The 19807-nt window shown below is 48.4% G+C and overlaps 4 protein-coding genes across 5 annotated transcripts; 1 reads left to right on the top strand and 3 right to left on the bottom strand.

Annotated features, from left to right (window-relative positions):
• Window positions 1-1014: 1014 nt before the first annotated feature.
• LOC114861080 (hemoglobin embryonic subunit alpha-like) lies at window positions 1015-1760 on the bottom strand. Its single transcript, XM_029160071.3, has 3 exons — window positions 1650-1760; window positions 1366-1573; window positions 1015-1215 (listed from the first exon to the last, which is right to left on the bottom strand). Exons 1-3 carry the CDS (start codon window positions 1745-1747, stop codon window positions 1087-1089), a joined length of 435 nt encoding a protein of 144 aa, XP_029015904.1. The 5' UTR covers window positions 1748-1760; the 3' UTR covers window positions 1015-1086.
• A 2041-nt stretch (window positions 1761-3801) lies between these two features.
• LOC114861072 (hemoglobin subunit beta-2-like) lies at window positions 3802-4585 on the top strand. The gene is made up of 3 exons (XM_029160063.3): window positions 3802-3989; window positions 4070-4292; window positions 4396-4585. Exons 1-3 carry the CDS (start codon window positions 3898-3900, stop codon window positions 4522-4524), a joined length of 444 nt encoding a protein of 147 aa, XP_029015896.1. The 5' UTR covers window positions 3802-3897; the 3' UTR covers window positions 4525-4585.
• Window positions 4586-5610: 1025 nt separating this feature from the next.
• Window positions 5611-6484, bottom strand: LOC114859920 (hemoglobin embryonic subunit alpha-like). Its single transcript, XM_029158015.3, has 3 exons — window positions 6332-6484; window positions 6050-6257; window positions 5611-5922 (listed from the first exon to the last, which is right to left on the bottom strand). Exons 1-3 carry the CDS (start codon window positions 6427-6429, stop codon window positions 5794-5796), a joined length of 435 nt encoding a protein of 144 aa, XP_029013848.1. The 5' UTR covers window positions 6430-6484; the 3' UTR covers window positions 5611-5793.
• Window positions 6485-7521: 1037 nt separating this feature from the next.
• On the bottom strand, window positions 7522-19781 carry kank2 (KN motif and ankyrin repeat domains 2). Of its 2 annotated transcripts, XM_029158013.3 has the most exons (13): window positions 19647-19781; window positions 15004-15088; window positions 12635-12724; window positions 11050-12381; window positions 10775-10978; window positions 10581-10689; window positions 10030-10512; window positions 9862-9949; window positions 9548-9767; window positions 9319-9461; window positions 8973-9173; window positions 8797-8895; window positions 7522-8686 (listed from the first exon to the last, which is right to left on the bottom strand). In XM_029158013.3, exons 3-13 carry the CDS (start codon window positions 12669-12671, stop codon window positions 8630-8632), a joined length of 2973 nt encoding a protein of 990 aa, XP_029013846.1. In that variant the 5' UTR covers window positions 12672-12724; window positions 15004-15088; window positions 19647-19781; the 3' UTR covers window positions 7522-8629. The 2 variants fall into 2 exon arrangements, with proteins under 2 accessions (XP_029013846.1, XP_029013847.1); XM_029158014.3 differs by lacking the exons at window positions 15004-15088; window positions 19647-19781 and adding an exon at window positions 14794-14983.
• Between the last annotated feature and the right edge of the window lie 26 nt (window positions 19782-19807).

Raw genomic sequence — 19807 nt, 5'->3', positions numbered from 1 at the left:
TATCATTTGTTGGATTTCATTTGTGCTTGCAGATAAGTCGGTTGTAAGAATCTTTTTAGCTAAATTGGTCCAATACTTCATATACCACGTCTTTCATCCTATTTAAATTCTTCATTGTGAATAAAATAATGAGTTTAATTTCCTTATCGCGACTACTTCTAATTATAGGTTCCTTTCACATTATTCTTATTTACCTCTAATAATTTTGTATAGTATTGCTTCTTAAAATTAACTACTACCTTAGAATTAAAACTAGCTCACATCCGTCTTGTTTGTGTTTGCGATGACTTACGGTTGCGATTGACTTTTTTAACGTGTCTGGGACTATTGTGGATTGTTCGAAGGTCTACTGTACATAGACAAAATACCAAACTGTCGCACACAACAACTTCTCAGCACACAAAGCAAAGCGGGGTCCAAAATACGGATAATATTCAAAACAGACACCAGGACATTGAGACGTCTGCTGCTGTTGTGTAACGATGAATAATGTGATTTCTGAGCCACGTCTGGTAACAATATGAAAAAAGTAGATTTTATCATTGCTACTGGTCTTAATGGTGAAAAATGATTAGATTGATGAGTGAAAGTGAAGAGTATGAAAGATGATTTCTTTCATACTCTTCACTTTGTTAGGTTCTACGTTGGTAAAATGAATAAATACATAAAAAAATAATGAAGTAATAAACAATATAATATTTTTTTCGAATGTGTGACGCCATTCTAATGTTCTCTGGGCGGCAAGGAGAGCTGAGAGTCGTTTGTCTGTTTCATGTTGTTTATTTGCAAAACCTGTGGTTGTTCTTTCGTCTAATGCTGTCGAATTGAAATTTGATTACTGTCAGAATTTGCCGATTAGCTCATATTGTCACCAGCCAGGCTAAATGTATAAAAAGCAACACAATAGAAGAGGATTAATCCAATGTCCAGTGGCCTTGTTTGATAATTGAAACATGCCTTGCGCAAATAGGCTTCGAGGTATGAACCATCACAAACGAACCGGAAAACAAACGCTGTTTTTGCCAGGGATTTATTGATCATTAAGCAGAGAAAGCTGAAAATTCAGTTTTCTTCTTCCGCTGTAATTTATCTGTATTTCTCAGACAGGGCTCCAGCCAGAGAAGCCAGGAACTTGTCCAGAGCAACGTGGGCTTCGGGGGTGAATTCAGTGGGAAAGGCGATGGCCAAAACCACCAGAAGGTTGTGGGACAGAATCTGTTGAAAAAAAAAACACAATGACAGTTTTACACACGCAACTCCTTTCTTTTCATTATAGTGAATTCAATAAACGTTGGGGTTGTGTGAATAAAAAAATGAGGATTTTAGTGAAAGGAGTCATATAATTTAACAGCCTCGTCTCAGTACCTTGAAGTTGGCGGGGTCCACTCTCAGGGTGAAGGCGTGCAGCTCGCTGAGGTTCAGCAGACCTGCGGTCAGGTTGTCGATTTTACCCACAGCCTCGCCCACTCCACAGACGATGGTCTTTCCGTGCTTCCTCACTTGGGGAGAGCCGGGGCTCAGGTCCTTCCAGTGGGAGAAGTAGGTCTTGGTCTGCGGGTACACCGCCAGCATCCTGCGGGAAACACACACAGATCAGCTCAGCACGTGTTCCACGGTAGAAGGCGACATCAGCAGGTTTTCATATTTACCTGGACAGAGCATCTGCGCCGATTTTCTCCTCATTGCCGGGAACTTTAGCCCAGAAGGCCTTGACGGCGTTCTTGTCCTTGGCGTTGAGACTGGTCATCTTGGCTTTGAGACTGTTTGTCGAATGGTGATCGGCAAACTCGTCTGGGCTTTTATACTGAAGGAGAGCGGGGTCACACCCGGGACCTCCCCCAAGAGAGGCCGCGGTGAAGTGATGGGTTACAGTTTGCATGAGATTAGAATAAATCTCCTGATGTTTTGAACTACAAGTCAAATTATGACGGTCAAACAATATGACTTTACTGAATGTTAAAATACAAATACGTATATATCAAAGAAATGGCTATCAGGAACATATATATTTAATAAATAATAATAATCTTTTATGTTGTTTTTGGAAAAACTGCCTTTACCGTCTGTCTAAACCCACTCGTAAACAGATTGAGAAGTAAACTGATTGAAAGTCTGTGCATTAATTGATTTCTTTATCGTTTGGAAAAATTCCAATAAGTCATTTTCTATTTCTTGCCAATACGTGGTGCGTTCAAAGCCTTATCTCATCCTACACAGGAGCTGTTAGGGTGGATCCACTTACAAGAAAGTGAAGATAAGCTTTGTTCCCCCGAGAGTTGTTCAGCTGATATTGCTAAGTTTAAAGCTGCTGTTTCACATAATGTTGACAAAAATTAGTGGTAGTACAGTATATGGTGCTTTTCATACATAATGCAGCACAAAGTGCTTCACAGACACCCCTCCCTCCCAAAGGGTAAAAGAAAATGAATGAAGATCCACCGAAGTAAACCTCGTTTTACTGAGAAAACTTTATTTAGAGCTGTAGTGCAGAAAATGATTAAGAAGAATCTTAAAGGAAACACTAGAGATAACAAATATATAGAAGTAAACGCTAATAAAAGTTACTATTTTTTAACTAATAAAATAATTTAGGCTAGTTAAATAAAACAACTAAATCTTATAAAAATGAATAAGATATTAGTTAAAAGCCATATTAAACAGGTAAGTTTTCCATTTATTTTTAAAAATGCCAAGGTCTTTTGCAGCCCCTCAGGTCTTCAGGTAGGCTGTTCCATAGATGGGGACCATGATGCTGGAAAGACGCTTCACAGTGAGTTCTAGTTCTAACTTCAGTAATAATTAAGGAGTCCTACCAGTAGACCTGGAGGTTTTGCAAGGCTAATAGGGGACAAGGAGCTCTGATAAATAGTTAGGGTTAAAACCATTAGGAGGCTTGAAGACCAGTAAAAGACCCTTAAAATTAATTCTGAGACCCACAGGCAGGCAATGCAGAATGCATTGAATGAACAGTAATAATAGCACCTTCATGTAAATAACACCAGTAAATAACACAATTTCATAAGAAGGAACCGCGTGGCTAAAGAACACTTTCTTTGTATAGACAGCATCACGATCCATCATCTACTCTTCTCCAGAGATGCACTGTAGGACTCAAAGGATCACTCAGCTGTTTGTGTTGGAGCGCCCTCTACTGTACATCAGCCTCAATGCGTTTAGAGTTTAGCGTGAAAGCCAGAATCTCCACCGAGGTAAAACTCATCGTTTTACTAGGGAGACAAAAAAAACTTTGTAGAAGTTGAAGTTAGAGGTGTCGTTTTAGTCGGTTTGATAAAATGATTGAATGATGATTGAAAATGATTTCGTTTCATCGTCCTTTATGTCAGTGCCAATTAAATTAAAAAGTCAGTATATATTAGTCTTTTTTTCAAAACCATAAATTCCAACCCAGTTTAACTGGGTTGGAATTGAAATGATCTTTTATAGTCATTTGTACGACAATGTGCTCTGTAAATTCACTGTCTCTGTCCATGGTGCTGATTAGAGGATGCAGGAGATGCCTGAGGTACCTTTAGATTTCCACTAGGCCAGGTAATTCATTGACTTCGTGTGAGTGAGCAAGACATATTAGTTCATGTTGATTATGTCAAACGTTACCTACAAATAACAGTAGTTAATTGGTAGTTAGTAATCAACCTGTGCTGACGTTTAGCCACTGGCATCATCTTGAGATTTTACGTCAGAACCCAACTTCTTTCATTTGGTTCAGAATAAAGTCTTAGATACGCCCTCCTCGCTCTTATCATTAGAGTAAGTCGTTGTACTTTTCCGGCCCGTCGCAGCCAATCACGAGGCAGCGCGTTCGCTTTAAAAGTTGCGTCTGGTGCCAGAGGAGACAGGAGCTTCTGACTCGCACACAGACATCTCACACCAGACAAAATGGTCCAGTGGACGGACTTCGAGCGCGCCACCATCAAGGCCATCTTCGCCAAGATCGACTCTGCAGTCGTCGGTCCTGCGGCTCTTTCCAGGTCAGACACGGTTCCAGCTCAGCATGGACGCGTTTCCAGGACTATATTACATGTACTAACCTTGATCCATCACAATCCAGGTGTCTGGTCGTTTACCCCTGGACTCAGAGATACTTCGGGAAGTTTGGAAACCTCTTCAACGCCGACGCAATTAGATCGAATCCCAATGTGATCGCCCACGGGAAGGTTGTCCTGGACGGTCTGGCCCGGGCCGTGCAGAACCTGGACGACATCAAGGCCACGTACGCAGAGCTGAGCGTGCTGCACTCCGAGAAGCTGCAGGTGGACCCAGACAACTTCAAGGTAGAACCTGAGCAGCCACTGCACCTGTTTCACGTTCAACGCATGTTTCAGACGAGCCTCGCCTTCATGTGACGGGTTTCCTCTGGTTTCTGTGGTTTTGCAGCTGCTGGCCGACTGTGTTTCCATTGTGGTTGCTGCTCAGCTGGGTAAAGACTTCACTCCTGAGGTGCAGGCAGCTTTTCAGAAGTTCTTGGCCGTGGCGGTGTCCGCGCTGGGGAAACAGTACCACTAGAGACCTGCAGTCGTCACGTGACCTTTGCTGAGAAATTCAAATACAAATAAAATATTAAAATATTCAACATGTTCTTGTGTCTTTATATACAAATAACTAAACATTAAAAAAAATCAACGCAGACCACTAGACACATAACAGTAAAGTAGGCCATTAGAGATTTGGCTCACATCGCTGTCAAAAATATATAAATACAATATATACAATAATCACGATTGCTGTTGAATTTAGAGCGAACTATCTGATACGAACTGAGACTGTGCATCCGCTTCGGATGTTATTAGCCATTAAATACACTGTTTATTGCGTAGGAGTCATCAGAACATAGAGTTGGGAATTAGATTAAACGAAAAAATAACACGCATGGACTTTGACTTTACATAAACCTTTTTCCTACAAGATCTCTTTTTAAAACAGTCATAATTACGTGTAACATAATTTATATTTAACTGGTTTAGAAATGTGTTGAGAATTTGGTCACCTAAACGAAAATTCACTTACAGATTAATCGATTAATTCGGCAGGTGTTATATGAGCTTTCATACGCGATTTGCAATTTCTGCAACAGACAAATGTGGCAAAATTATGCATTAATTATCTTTCTTTTATTATAACACTGTTTCTAGAATTATATGATATATTAGCAACCTAAATACATACAAACCTGCATACATACATACAAATACAACCTAGATGTATTGAATAAAAACTTAGCATTATAGGTACTAAATTACCGTAGATTTACTGTCTTATTCACGCTAATTAGTCGCCCCAAAAGTTGTTGTTTTTTTTGACAATTTTGATCCAGCTACAAGAGAACAAAATGTAAACTGAGTTTTCAACTAATTGCTTTCAACATATTTTGAAAAGTCATACAATTGCTTGGTGATTAGCCGGTTCTCTGTAACCTACAAATGCACAGTTAACCCAGATCCGACATGATGGTACACTGTACATGGCCGGAGTTGTATTAAATGTGCATTGTGTGTATCCAATTCTATTGATATGCATTCAATTCTAAACGAATCAGAAATGTTGAAATTTGGAATCAAATCAAACACAGTCTGTGTAAAGTTGTTTTGGAAGCTCTTTTCTGTTTATATTACAGAGACATTTCGGATGCTCCGTATATATTGTAACATGTTAAAACCTGGCGCAAACCACAGAAAAACAAGAAAGCCAACAGTGAGTTGCGTTTGCTCGTTAACGTTTTATTAATCATCGTGCAGAGAATCCGAAGCTTCAGTCTCCGCCTCCTTCTCCTGCGGTTTATCTGTATTTCTCAGACAGGGCTCCAGCCAGAGAAGCCAGGAACTTGTCCAGAGCAACGTGGGCCTCGGGGGTGAACTCTTCGGGGAAAATGACGGCCAACACCACCAGAAGGTTGTGGGACAGAATCTGTGGGTGGAGGAAAAGGTGTTACGCATATTACGCACAGTTTCACGGCCCCACTGACCCGGTGGGTCCTCGTTGCGCCTTTTTCTGTGCGCAAGAACCCGCTTGTAAAACGCGCAAACGTCAGTACCTTGAAGTTGGCGGGGTCCACTCTCAGGGTGAAGGCGTGCAGCTCGCTGAGGTTCAGCAGACCTGCGGTCAGGTTGTCGATTTTACCCACAGCCTCGCCCACTCCACAGACGATGGTCTTTCCGTGCTTCCTCACTTGGGGAGAGCCGGGGCTCAGGTCCTTCCAGTGGGAGAAGTAGGTCTTGGTCTGCGGGTACACCGCCAGCATCCTGCGGGAAACACACAGATCAGCTCAGCACGTGTTCCACAGGCGAAGTTGACATGAGCAGGTTTTTATATTTACCTGGACAGAGCATCTGCGCCGATCAGCTCCTCCTTCCCAGGAACCTTGGCCCAGAAGGCCCTGACGGCGTCCTTGTCCTTAGCGCTGAGACTGGTCATCTTGCCTTTGAGACTGTTCGTCGGTGGCTGCGAGCAGTGCAGCCCTCGGGTCTTTTATACTGAAAGAGCGCGGGGTCACACCCCAGACCTCCACCAAGATAGGCTGCAAGAGGCGGCGCAGTGATGGGGTGCAGTTTGCATGAGATAAAGAGAAATGGACCCAGAACTCTAAAAAAGTGTTCATTGTCATTTAGGATTATCAACTAAACGTCTAACACATTAGCACGTTATTTAGATGTGATGCTGACAATAAAAGACAGAGCAGCGATCAAGCAAAACGATTATAGGACAAAATAACAGTAGATTTTAGAGTTGATTTTAATGTGTGACTGCATTTATTGTTATGTACATGACTGACTGCTGTTTAAAACTAAACATGCGGAGTTTAGAGTTGGTCCAGATTGAAAATCTAGTCTGTGCAAACAAGTATCATTAGATTTCTTTATCATTTGGTAAAGTGCCAATGTGAAGAGTAAAGTCATTACTATTTCGTGCCAGCGTGGTGCGTTCAAAGCCTTATCTTATCCACTACACTGTTCAGTGACTGTTAGGGTGGATCCACTTAAAATAGGGTGCAGATAAGCTTTGTTCTGCTGAGCTGTCCAGCTGATAGTGTTACGTTTGAAGCTGCTACTGCAATTAACTTAAATTGCTCCTCTTACACACGGGAGGTAAATGAACATAATAGGTTTTCTACACATATAAGGTGTTTTACTTTAATTACCTAATACACTGCAGCTCTGTCATTAAGAACACAACACACACATCCTTACACTGTTTATAACAGGTCTGTTGAAGGCTCTGCTTTCACGTTATCTTAAAGACAAACTGCTTTCTGAGGAAACCAGCCGCCCTCAGTGTTTTTTCTAGATATTGACAAGTGCAGCCTTTTCCAGTTTGCATCAGTCAACAGCTGAAGCTGAGCTGAAAGAAGCTTCAGCTAACACAGTTACTGATGTAGTTGAGTCGCCCCCTGCTGGTAAACATGTATCGTACGCGAAGCAACAATAAAACTCTGAAAAATGTTCACTTGTTGCATTAATACTGAATTGTGAATGACACCTAAAACTGAATAAATCCAATAGAACATAATAAAAGTGTGGTCCACATTTATTGAGTCATAGCTTCCTCAAAAATGCACAAATTAAAAGAGGAAAAAGACACAATTTAAAATTTTACATAAACCTCCATCAACCAAACAAAAAGCAGTGTGAGTACATAAAGCGGGTGTGAGCCTTAAAAATTCTAAATGTATAAAAAGAGAGATACATAAATAAAGAATGAGAGTTTATAAAAATTCCACTGTTTAAAAGTGATTAAGAAAGGGTTGCATCAAAAAGAGTTATAAAGTAATAGACATCAAGAGTCTATGCACGTTTGTTTAAGGACTTAGACTTCAGGCATAATAGCTACCGGTTCATATATTATTTTGCTACTTATATCTTACATGTCACGTCCATTTTTGACCTTTCACTTTCTGATTCCCTGACGACTCTCACTGGTACAAGCACAGCCAGGCTTTCAGTCGCTCAGCCTAAATACCTTCCCATAGAAAAATACAAAGATCATAGTACCGATGTCCCTCGACCACACTGATGCTATAGGCTGTGTCAGTATGCAGTGTCTCAAGTGTGGCTGCAACAAAATAAATCCTAAATCCTCTGGTTAAAAAAGGTGTAAAAACTTAACTTTGCTTGGAAAATAAAAATCACAATCCTTGGCAGTTCTGAAATAAGTCGTTATCAAAAATACGCTATGCTTGTGCCTAAATCCGGATATGCGGCTGAAGTGGTGTTTTCTGGACGTTACCTCTGTAGCACCAGTGAGCTGGATGCAAGGACACTTCATTATTCAGGTGGGGTGGCTTTACTTATTCCAAATGACACAATGAAGCTAATGCAATGAACACACACGACAGTTTTACACAACTAAAATCCGTATGAAAGGAAACAAAGGCCTAATGGTTAACTGTGTGATGTTAGTCAGTGAACAGTATTAACCTGTAAGTGCTGGGAACTGGATTAGTGTCAGATGCAGCTAATATTTATACATCATTTCTAGATGTTCAGCTTTTGAGATTGTTCTACACAATAAACCATTTTGTCAAAGAGAGAGCTTTGAATGGGTAACAATGCAACTGCACATCTTAAAGTAGTTCAGTTATGGATGGTGAGAACAAACACACTCCTGTGGCAGAGCTTTACTTTGTTTCACTGGCAGGAGGAGAAGAACCCAAGAGCGGAGACTTTGGTGAAACCTGAGCAAAACGTGAAAGAACAGACGCGTTATTTAGCTGCTTTTATCTAATTACTGATTTCACTACACTTCCCACAATGCATCAGCGGGCACATTTACGCAACCACTCACGGGAGACGGAGGCTTTGCAAAGTTGAGGTGAGCGTACAAAAGCACAGCTATGTCGTTCTGGCTGGCCTCCAGCGCGATGGACAGCGCCGTGCTGCCGTCCTGTAATGAAACAACCACAGACATGACGAGGTCGCAAACCTTATAAGGGCAAAGGAAGGAAAAGGCGCTGCGCTTACGTTATCCGTCAGCGTGGCATCGCAGCCCGGCACCGACAGCAGCTGACGCACGATGTCCACGTGGCCGTGTTCGCACGCGCACATCAGCGCCGTGGAGCCGTCGTCATCCCGCACATTGACCTGTGCGCCGCAGGACAGCAGCGCCCGCACCATGTCCCCCCGGCCGTGGCTGACGGCGAGCATCAGCGCCGTCTGACCGGCCTGCGAACACAGCGTTCAGCCCTCAGTATGTGGATGAAGGTTGTAACGGAGCTACTGGCATTTGAATGAATGCGTATATGAAGGCGAGCTGTGAATTGTTGCGTTTTAAGGTGCAGTAACACCCGCTGGGCAGTAGGGGGCGCACCTGGCTGGCTTTGGCGTTGACGTCGCCCGTTCGCAGGAGCTGCAGGACAGTTTGAAGGTCGCTGTCGGAGTGGAAGGCGGCCAGAGCCGTCAGCATGATGGCCGTGTAACCCGCTTTGTTCTGCTTGTCGGCGTTACACAGACCTGTCAGGGAGGCGGGACAAACGACCGCGTGAGCGAGGCGGACGGGTTCTACGGTGACCAGCGAATGGAGCGGCGCCGGGACTCACCGGTGTCCAGCAGCAGCTTCACCACGGGGAAGTTGGAGTGGGAGACGGTGTAGTGCAGCGCCGTGTTCCCGTTGCCGTCGGCCATGTTGATGACGAACTGCAGCAGCTGCGGCGAGATGGAGGCGAAGGCGTCCATGTGGGCCTTGACCACCGCCGTGTCCGCCGCTTTGTGGCAGGACACGCGCAGCCACTCCTGCAGCACGGAGGTGTAGGCCGCCCTCTGGGAGCAGACACAGCGAGCACACACTGGTGAGGAAATGAGCCTGGGATTCACCTCCGAGGACAAGCGGCGTGAGCTAAAACCCGACACTTACTGCTCCTTGTTGGCTGAAGGCATTTGGTTCCCCCAGAGCCTTCTGCAGGGTGCAAAGCGCTGACATCAGGCTGCCACTCAGCTCCAGCCTGCCACATAGAACAAGACAACATCCTTCACCGATGCCCAAACAGCATTAATGACCCACCGCTCCTACATGTACCTTTACCTGACTTGCTTGGCCGACGCTGTGGTACTTGTGCTGCTGTCGCTGGAGCGGACGCTCGTCTCCGGTTGGACGGCGTGTTGCTGCTCGGTCATCTCAGCGGATGGAGACGTCGTAGAGCTTTGCTCGGGGGTGGGTCCGGTGCTTGGCGCTGCGGCGGGGATCTCCTGGGTTTGCTCGTCTGGTGCAGGACGCGGAGGAGGCACGGCTGCTGGCGACTTTAACGGTGGCTCCGGCAGAGCTGGGCCCACGGTCACAGACGGGCTGGGACTCTGCTGCGAGGCGGGAGCGGTGGCCGGTGGGTCGGCGGCGGTTTGCTGAGGTACGCTGGTGCTTCCTTGGGCCCCGGAGGCCGCGGCGTGGCTTCTTTGCTGGTGCTGAACAGTAGAGTCGGGTAGTTTCTCTCTGGCTTCGTGATATTCGCTGGAATCGCTCCCTTCGTCCGAGCTCTCGCTGCTGCTGTCGTCTGACGACGTAGACTCGTATCTGCAAGACAGCAAACATGTTCAAGTGTGATTCACTCCAACAATGTGCAAAACCACAATGACACTTACCCTCCATTGACACCAATGAACTGTAGGTTTTTCTTTGTAGAGGGAGATCCTGGTTCACCATCTGCCTTCCGCTTCATGATGGACCTCAGAGAGAACTGGGGAGATGAGGCTGGAAAAACACCAGAGATCATACAAACCTAAGAAATCAGAATAATAATCCAAGGGGTGTGTTGACCCGAATTCAGGCTAGTTACCTGTTTTGGGGTCTTCCTGTGACTGGACAGTGTCTGTGTTCGTCTGCTGGTCTTCCCCTTTGGAATACCCCGGACCGGCCTGACTTCCAGACGAGCCCAAAGCGACGGCGGGTTTGGCTACAGGCACCGACGTGGACAACTCACTCTTGAGGACGTCGCGCACCTGTTTGGAGCTGACTGCGATCGGCAACTCAACGGGAACATCTGGCACAGAGAGGAGACAGTTAGCAGCGTTGTTAGCATGTTTATGCATTTATAGGTGAGATAGAATTTACCTTGTCTGTGGGGACCCTCCACCTCAGGGGGGCTGCAGGTCTCTGCTCGGAGCCGCGTGCCCACCTCCACCACAGTCGGCTGCTCTAACGTGTACACCTGGATTCCCACGGTCCTCCTCTTCGTCTGTTGAGGCTGCTGCGTGAAGCTAACCAGGGTGTGCAGGCTGCAGCCGTGTGGCTCCTGCCAGCCAACGCTCGTGGCCATGACCGGATGCTCCGCCTGGGGGGTTTTCTGGAGGGTCGCTACCTGCTGCTGTGCGGCCTGCAGCTCCTGCATTGTCCTCTTTAGCTGGCCCTCAAGCTGACCCACTTGATTCTTAAGAGCCTCCGTCTCGGGCACGAGACCCAGATCCTCCTCCCGAACCCAGACTCCCACCTGACAACTTCCCTTGTCGCCTTCAGGTCCCACGCCAACAGTGCGAACTTCTCGCTTGGCCTCTGGTCGAGCCCCTCCCACAATCACTGTGTCCTCAATCTCACATCCTGAGTCCTGTTTGGAGCATTCAGGGCTGGTGGGAGACAGTGGCCCCGCGGGCTTGCTGTTGCTCTTAGGTCCAGTGCTCGACTCTTCTTCTGGGATGTCGATGTAGAGTTCCCCTCGAGGGCGCCCTTTGCTGAAGCCCAGTGTGTGTCCCAGGAACTTCTGGCTCTTCAGCTGAACACTGAGTTGCCGCTTCTCCTCCTGCAGCACGGAGAGCTTGACCTGCAGCACAGGGATGGTCTTCACCTGCTCCTCCAGCTCTTTTATCTTCCTGAGGGCCGCCACCATCTGCTCCCTGACGTGCTGCAGATGGGCTGGGGTCGGCGTCACCGGGGTGGAGAGCCCGGAGCTCATGGGGGTGAAGGTTCCACCACCGCCCTGGGCCCGATTGAAGCTGTGGGCACTGCTTATGGACGTGTTAGAGCCTGCTATGCTGCTGTGCATGCTGCCCAGGTTGGAGAATCGACGCCCCTCTTTCTCCTCCTCCAGCTTCCTCCGTGCGTCCAACAGCGTCTTCTCGACCCGAGAGGAGCTAAAGCCGGGCCTCTGTAGCGTGTGGTAGCCTGGAGCACAGTAGGAAAAGGAGGAGTGACGGCTGTCCATGCTGGTGTTGGAGCACAGAGACTCCGTGGACGTCCACCAGGAGCCGGCATAGCCGTAGCCGCGGGGGAGCGAGCCGTAGCGCGGCCGGCGCTGGACGGGCACCTTCTTTATAGTGTTGCCCTTCTCTATGTCATTAACATATTTGAGGAAGTCCAGGTCCAGACGGTAGCCATAGGGGGTCTCCACTGAGTAGGGCGCTTCCTGCTCTTTGCCATGGAGAGAAGGAGGAGCGGGCGGGTTGAGTTTCCCTGAGGGGGAAGGAAATCATCTTTAAACAAACGGAAAATGTGTGTATTATCTCGGGCTCAGACTTTTAAAAAATAGCATTAACTCTGGTCTGAACTCTGATCCCCGGACTAGATAGACAGCGGAATGATGCAGCTCGTTATTGGTTTTTAACTGTCAAATTACTTCCGATGATTCGGGGAGTTTAGATTCAGATGAAAGGAAGAACAATAATCCTAAGGGTAGTTCCAGGGTCAGCAGAAGTAAAGACGGCACCTGGGAAGCCTGGGTCCATGTGCAGCACCTGCGCCATGATGAGCCTGAGGCTGGGCTTCAAACCGTCATCAACAGCTCACCAACTCTGACCTGTAAAAAAAGACGGATACATGAAGTTACTCAAAAGTTGCTAAATCATCCTGTTGCAGGTTTAATGTAATAATATATGTTTGTACACATCCCACAGACACCTGAGCTCCTCCGTTATGATGTGACGGATGTATTGCGCTACATGTGGCCTGCATTAGCCGTGTGTTCATTTTTCGGAGTTTTATTCATGCCGGAGCGTCTGTTTCTGTTCTTAGCACTCGGAGAAGTTACAGAGCAAAGTTTCCTGGCAGCTCCCTCCAGGACGGAGGGCCGAGGCTGCCAGTTACAGCCTTATTAGGAATCATCCGCGTCGGCTAACCTTGCCTCTCAATTTAGGGTTGCATGCGCTCTTCTCCGTCTCTCCAAATATTTCCCCTCCTCTCGCTTCCATACTTGTACTCGCTTTGTGCCGTTCTGGTGCTTTCTTCCCCGCCGACGTCAGCTGACGGTCATGAGGTTTCGCCGAGCCGCCGGGTCTCTTTTATTGCTTGCACATTACTTTGACAGAGAAAGTCAAAGCTTAGAGAGTTGTTCACACCAGAAATAATGGATAGATTTTTTTTTTTTGTAAACAAAAGCTTGTGCCTTGACCTCCGTGTCAGCAGCTACGTGGAGCCCGCTGAGCTTCTGCCTGTGAGAGGGTGTCTCCGTATAAAAGATTAACTTTCTAGGTCACTTTGAGGGATGCGTCGATGTAATGTTTAAGCCACCCACAGCATTAGCCTGTTGAAAATCATCCCATTACATAGGTAAGGGTCAAACTTTCCAACTGCAAGCCTCCACTTAAAGCCGTCCAGTTTATTTTCAGGTTGGTTGTGTGAGAGTCGCTCTTCTTCGCGTCACGGCCTCTCTCTCTCTTCGGGTCTCGTGACCCGAGCCGGTGCCTGCTCGCTTGTGAAAAGTAGGACACTTGGAAACACTGACTGAACCGACTTGGCATTCTGAAGTCCTGCCGTCCGTGTCATGTCGCACAGAGATTTCCCTTATCTGCGTCCACTTCGTCACCTTCTCAGCAAAAATTCTCGCACACAGTCACATGGAAACACCATGTGTGTACACACTGGGTTCTTGTGTTTACATTAATAGACGTGACAAACAAAAGGATTAAAGTAAATGTGACAGGCCACAGTGAAAGCATGAAAAATTGACAGTAAGATCATAAAAAACTGCTGTTGGATCACGACAAAAACTGTTTCCCCCTGATTTGGACAACACTCATGAAACGTTATAAATAAAGCAGCTCGGGACCGTTTTGGTTCCCTGCTGTCGTCTCACCGCGTGAGTCTGTTTATCTCAGGCGAGGGGAAAAAAAAGTGTTTGATTAGCGACAGTGTGTGAGAGAATGTGAGAACGGCACCAAAGAGGAGGGGCTGAGGAGGTGTGTGTGTGTGTGTGTGTGTGTGTGTGTGTGTGTGTGTGTGTGTGTGTGTGTGTGTGTGTGTGTGTGTGTGTGTGTGTGTGTGTGTGTGTGTGTGTGGCAATGCCGTCAGGGTGGAGGACAGCGCTGACAGGGGACAGTAGATGACATGCATGTAATTATAGTCAGTCCCAGCCCCCCCCCCACCTCGAGGCGCCACATCTGCGTCCTGGCTGTGACAGATGTGCTGGTGCATGTGGATGAGGGGTGAACTGGTGGATGCTTCTAACTTCACCAGCACCACGTCACTATCCCCCACTCTTGCCCCCCCTCCCCCCAGCTGCATACCATACGAGCGGATGTTAAGGCCGCCGCGCGTCCACTCCCTCCTCTCCCTGCTATTAAGATTACGGCAGGCCTCAGGGGGCACGATGCAGGTCACCCAGCACAAATTACACATCTGTGGCACGTCCAGCAACGCAGCCTCCAGCTTCAGACGCGGCGCGGCTTCGGGTTTCGCCATTTACCCCCAACCTTTTGGACGCTGCTGCTAAAAAGCTGGATGTGATTTACAGTCTGTGTACGGATCCGTGTGCCTTTGTTATATCAGAGGCTCGAGACCACCCCGAAAACTAATTTCATACGTCAGGCTTCATTTCAAGGTCAGCTCCTCCAAGTTTATCAAACTCATTGCTTCCATTCACTGACTCACCTTATTATTATTGCCATCACAAAGGATTAGATAGATCCCAGTGTTGCTAAGTCAGAAATACCACATTTCCCACCACCCAGAGACGATCTGTGTGGATTTTTCCACTGCTTTGCTGACTCTCTCAGGCTTTGGTGATCGCTACAGAATTCCGCTCAAGCTTGGGAATGGTTTGGAAATTAGGAAAGGAGGGATTTATTTTCCGCTTCATACCAGCTGCTCGCGCCGCGGGGACGGGCTCTCTCCTCCCCAGGCCCCTCGCTGTCTCTTCCCTTCCTCGCGCTCGTACGCTCGGCACCTGTGGGAAACCACAATAAAGTAAGCTTGAACTCTGGCAGCCACGGCTTTTGACTGTAACAGCTCGCAGCCCGCAAGAATGGAAGAAGTTGGAAGAAGACGAAGAGGAGTATGACAGGTTACAGTGTGGCTCCTTCAGACAATGAAAGTGGGTTTTTTAAGTCAGGAAAGGTTTTGACTGATACAATACGCCCATATTCAAGCTAGCATAGCAGCTAGCTTCCTAGAAACACTTCCTCCCGCCCCGTTCGCTCCATCTAATCGATTCAAGGCCAGGAGCCTCCCTGCCACGTGATCGGACGTCCTTTCCCCATTTTCTGCTACGTGATTTCCTGCTACGTGATCGGACGTCCTTTCCCCGTTTTCTCGCCTGCAGGCCGACCGTCCAGCTGCACTGGCTGACACAGACCCGCATCTTGCAGTTCATGTGGGAACAGCTGTCATCGGTGCAAATCACTTGCGATTTCACGAGCCTTCCCTGCACACACGGCCCAGAAACCTGTGCAGTGCATCAGCTATCATGTGCACGTCCACTAGATGAACTGCTGTCCAACAGTCTCACAACCTCAAAATTGCCTATGGATGAACTTCATATCCTACATAGGACTTACTGTTGCTCACTCCATTGTTTCATATCATTGTCATGCAGAATACCAGAGAGGGTGGAGGGGTAGGGAGAGACGCAGACCTTTTAAAGTGGAACCATAGCCAAATCACAAAGAGCCATTCATTCAGGCCCTATATCCACAGCTGGTTCTAATATAAAGCAAGGAGGGGCATCACGGAGAAGGAGTGAGGCAGAGAGGAACTGAGTGTTTGCCTCAAAACAAACAAACAGTTGATGAACCCAGGCGCTGACAGAAAGCGAAGGATGCGGGGAAGTGATTTACGACGGGACCTGAACCGGACGCGGAACCTGCAGAACCTTCTGTGTCGGAAAGTGACTCTGTTGTGAGACAAATATCAAACGCTGAACGTCACAGGAGAGAGCTCAGACTCCCGTCCACTCCCACGCTCTCCAGATAAAAACTCGGCCGCGGCCCGGTGACTCCCACAGATTAGCAAACACAGCTGTAGCTTTCAAGTTGATTTATTCCCGCGCGGCCACAGATGATATGGAAGCCTGGTGATTGCACTGTTACTAATTCACCTGCCTGTGTCGTGGTACGTGTGACACCACGATGAGTCATTTTTGATATTTCGCCCCTCAATAAGTGAGGATCGTCTCAGCAAAGTTGTCTCCTTAGCGTTGAAGAGCCCTAAGGGCGACAGAGCACGACCCTCTCGTCACGCTGAGCCAACCGCTGTTGTAAAGCAGGCCACAGGCTGAGGTCTGATGAAGAAAGGGTTACAGGAAAGGGAGCTCCATCTTTCTATTCCCCGGGGATCCAGAAACAACCCAGTCACTTCCTCCCAGCCCAGGAGAAAGAGTAACAAGGGGAAGCGGGGCGTAAACAGGGTTAGCAGAGAAAGGAGCGCGGAGCGGTACAGTATGTGAGGGTGGGAGTGAAAGAGTGGGAATGTGAGGGAAGAAAGGCAAAACTGCAGGAGGAGGGGGGGGGCTTTGGACTCGGCCGGCGTGAATCACAGCAGAACGTGGTCCAGCTCTGTTGACACAGGAAGAACAGCAGGAAGGTCGCACGCCGAGCTGCGAGGAGCCGACACAATGCGAAAATAAGGCTTCAGAGGAGCCTTTTTTGAACTCTTAGATGGCTCCACCTAGAAGATTACCATCATTTACGGGCTCCACCCCTAAAAATAGACAGACAATACGAGAATCCCTATGGGAAGCTGCACTTTGTCGACCTAAACGCAGCTGATTATAGTTCAGGGTTTTCGGAGCAACGAGCCACAAAAATGTACACGTAGATGTAGAGAAGAGCTTCGACGAAGAACACAACAGATGGCTTCGTTCAAGCAGCAGGAGTTGAATGAATAATGAATTAGAAAGCGATTACAACAACTCTACGTTAAATGCAGTCGCAGCAGCAGTCGTCCGTCGCCGCTTCATGCCAGATGATCTCATGCGAGAATGGAAACCCAGGGCAGTCAGATCATGACTGAGCGCGACAGCGCCTCCGGCCCGTCTCGGCCCGCCGCAGAAGCCCTGTTTTGTCATTAAGGAGGAGCAGTGGTGCCGGCCGGCGAACGGCCGAAGGGTGGGGCCGGGGCGGCTCGCGTTACCCCTGGAACGGGAGCAGAGTAAACACGGCGCCGGCCCGCGATTGGACCACGCCGACCTGCGGCAGGAAACGGGTCGCGGGGCGGGGGACTGAGCGGCGAGAAGCGGCACCGGGAGAGAATTCCTGTGCGGCGGTGGAGGTGGGGAGTGGGAGCGATGCTGAGCAGGGGGGAACTGTGGGGTCAAACCAGGGGGGGGGGGGGGGGGGGGGGGGGGGGGGGGGGGGGGGGGGGTAGACGAACTCCAGGCGGCATCAGAGCTGGAGCGGAGGAGGAGCGATCGTACTGATGTGTGGATGCGGCGAAGCGGCTTCCTCCCGGGGATCTTATCAATCGCTTCCTGAGTCAAGGCCGTCGGCTGATTGTGGACGCTGAGCGCACGGAGACGAGAGAACGGGGGCAAACGCGCCGCCGATCCAGACATGTTTGTGTGCTTCACTCGACAGCGCACTTCATCACGCTTTTCTGGGCGATTAACGCATTACAGCAGATCAAGTGGGATTACTCAGGCAGATACGGAGCTACTGCCCGTAGTGGCTCAGAAGACAGATTAGAGCATATTCTCACTGAAAACATATTACTCAGTGTAGTTAAACACACGTATTAACCCTCGAGCTCCTGCTGCCGCGCTCACGCTGAAAAGGGCAGATAATTCGTCACGTAGTAAAGAGGTCCCCAAGCAGTTAATGAGTAGTAGGCGCCAGACAGTGACAGACGGTGTCAGACAGGTTGAGGGTGTAATTCCATTAGCCTCGCTGGACCATTTCAATGCTCGGCGTGTGCGCAAATGGGGTTTATAACGCCGCATTCCACCGCAGCACCCCTGCGTCCGAACGCTGTAATGAGACAATTACATTCCAGGTCAGGAGAGGGTGCGGAGGGGGATCTCCACCTGCGGTGACCACAGATTCCAGGGGATCCCCCAGACGATCAGTGCTAATTCACTTACAGTGACTGGATCTTAAGACAACGAGGAAACATCCAATTTTCTGTTTAATTAGACCTTCATGAAGGGCATGAGCGTCAGCTGTAGTTACTGCCTCGAAAGCCACGAGAATCCATTAAATTTGAGAAGTTACTAAATAGGAGACCCAACATCGCGGTCACAGCTGCTCATATAACAGCGGAGCGCCAGCAGCGAGGCCGGGGCCCATGTAAGTGGCAGGCAGCTGCTGTTCACTGGCACAGTAGGTGATTTAATGCAGCCAGAGGGCCGTTGCACAACAGCGGGACAGTGGTGTATTGTATGATGCAGTGTAACCGCCTGATGACTACACCCCCGCATCCTGCCAACTTCTGCATGTCCCTCATCATAACAACATGTGACGGGTTTACAGGCGACTCTGAACAACGCGTCCCACGGACCATAAATCACGCTCACGGCGATTTACATCTTCACACATGTGCGGGGATTGAACGGAACCGCCGAACACGTGGTGGATTTTGACTTTCGGTCTTGTTTACCTTCCCGGGGCCCCGCTGACACAGCCCCCCCCCCCCCCCCCCCCCTCCATCCGTATTCTGGGGGTGGAAACCCTCTAAGAGAGGAGTCACCGGCGGCGAGACGCGGCAACGAGAAGCTGACGAACATCTGGAACTAATGGAAAGTTGCAGAATCCCCGGACCCACCCTCTCCGCCGAGTCCCCAGTCTTCACCGTGGCTTTTGGTTCAGTTTTAAAACGGCTGGATTACTGCAACGCGTCATGGGCGAGGCATGGAGAAAGTTTCATCATAGGAACGGCGTGACACCCAAAGTATTAAACTGTGAAGAACAAACTGGGCTGAAACGCCAGATTGGATCGATTTAAATCCGAGGTCGTGGAGATTAAGCCCCCAGACAAGATAACAATAGCGGCAGCAGCGTATGTAGTGCATAGTACAGACAGTGTATTATAAAGATCATGCCCAGCATTAATTATAATAATAATTATAAACTGCATTTACGCACATGCCCCATTGTATCATACAGACATTTACTTGTTCCAGGGATACCAGCGTTATTACCAGGCTACATAGAGATTAGGTTAACGGCGCTCCTCGTTAGGCTCCAATGATGCTCCGAACAAAAAGACACGCACCAGATGAGCGACCGTCAGGCTCCGTTTTAAATGTGAAGACGCGCTAGTTTGAATTAAGATACGCGAATATTCAACGCACGCGACGCAGATGCGCGTAAAACCGGAGCTCCGGCGGATAAAAGGACCCGTTACTTCGACGAGACCGAGAGAGGATTGGGGGGAAATAATGCTGGACCGACGCTTCACAAAGAAGTCGCACCCCCAAGAAGGCGCCGAGGCTGAGGCACTTTAAAACACTGTTTAGCAGAGGGAGCCCTGGACGGGTTCCGTACACAGGAACTTTGGGTTCTCGTTCTTACCTGCCCTCTGGAAATCCTTTCAGCCGCCTCGGCCCTGGAGCGCTCAGTGACAGAAAGACAAAAACACCGCAGCCAAGATGCTCCGAGCCCCCTCCCGCTCGTCTTAAAGGGCCAGCGACCACGAGGCCCGAGCAGGGAGCTCCAACGCCGGACCTCCAGCA

This window comes from Betta splendens, chromosome 8 (genome assembly GCF_900634795.4).
Source record: "Betta splendens chromosome 8, fBetSpl5.4, whole genome shotgun sequence".
Lineage (NCBI taxonomy): Eukaryota > Metazoa > Chordata > Actinopteri > Anabantiformes > Osphronemidae > Betta > Betta splendens.
The sequence above is the reverse complement of the archived record's forward strand: the minus strand, read 5'-3'. Positions and strand labels throughout refer to the sequence as shown.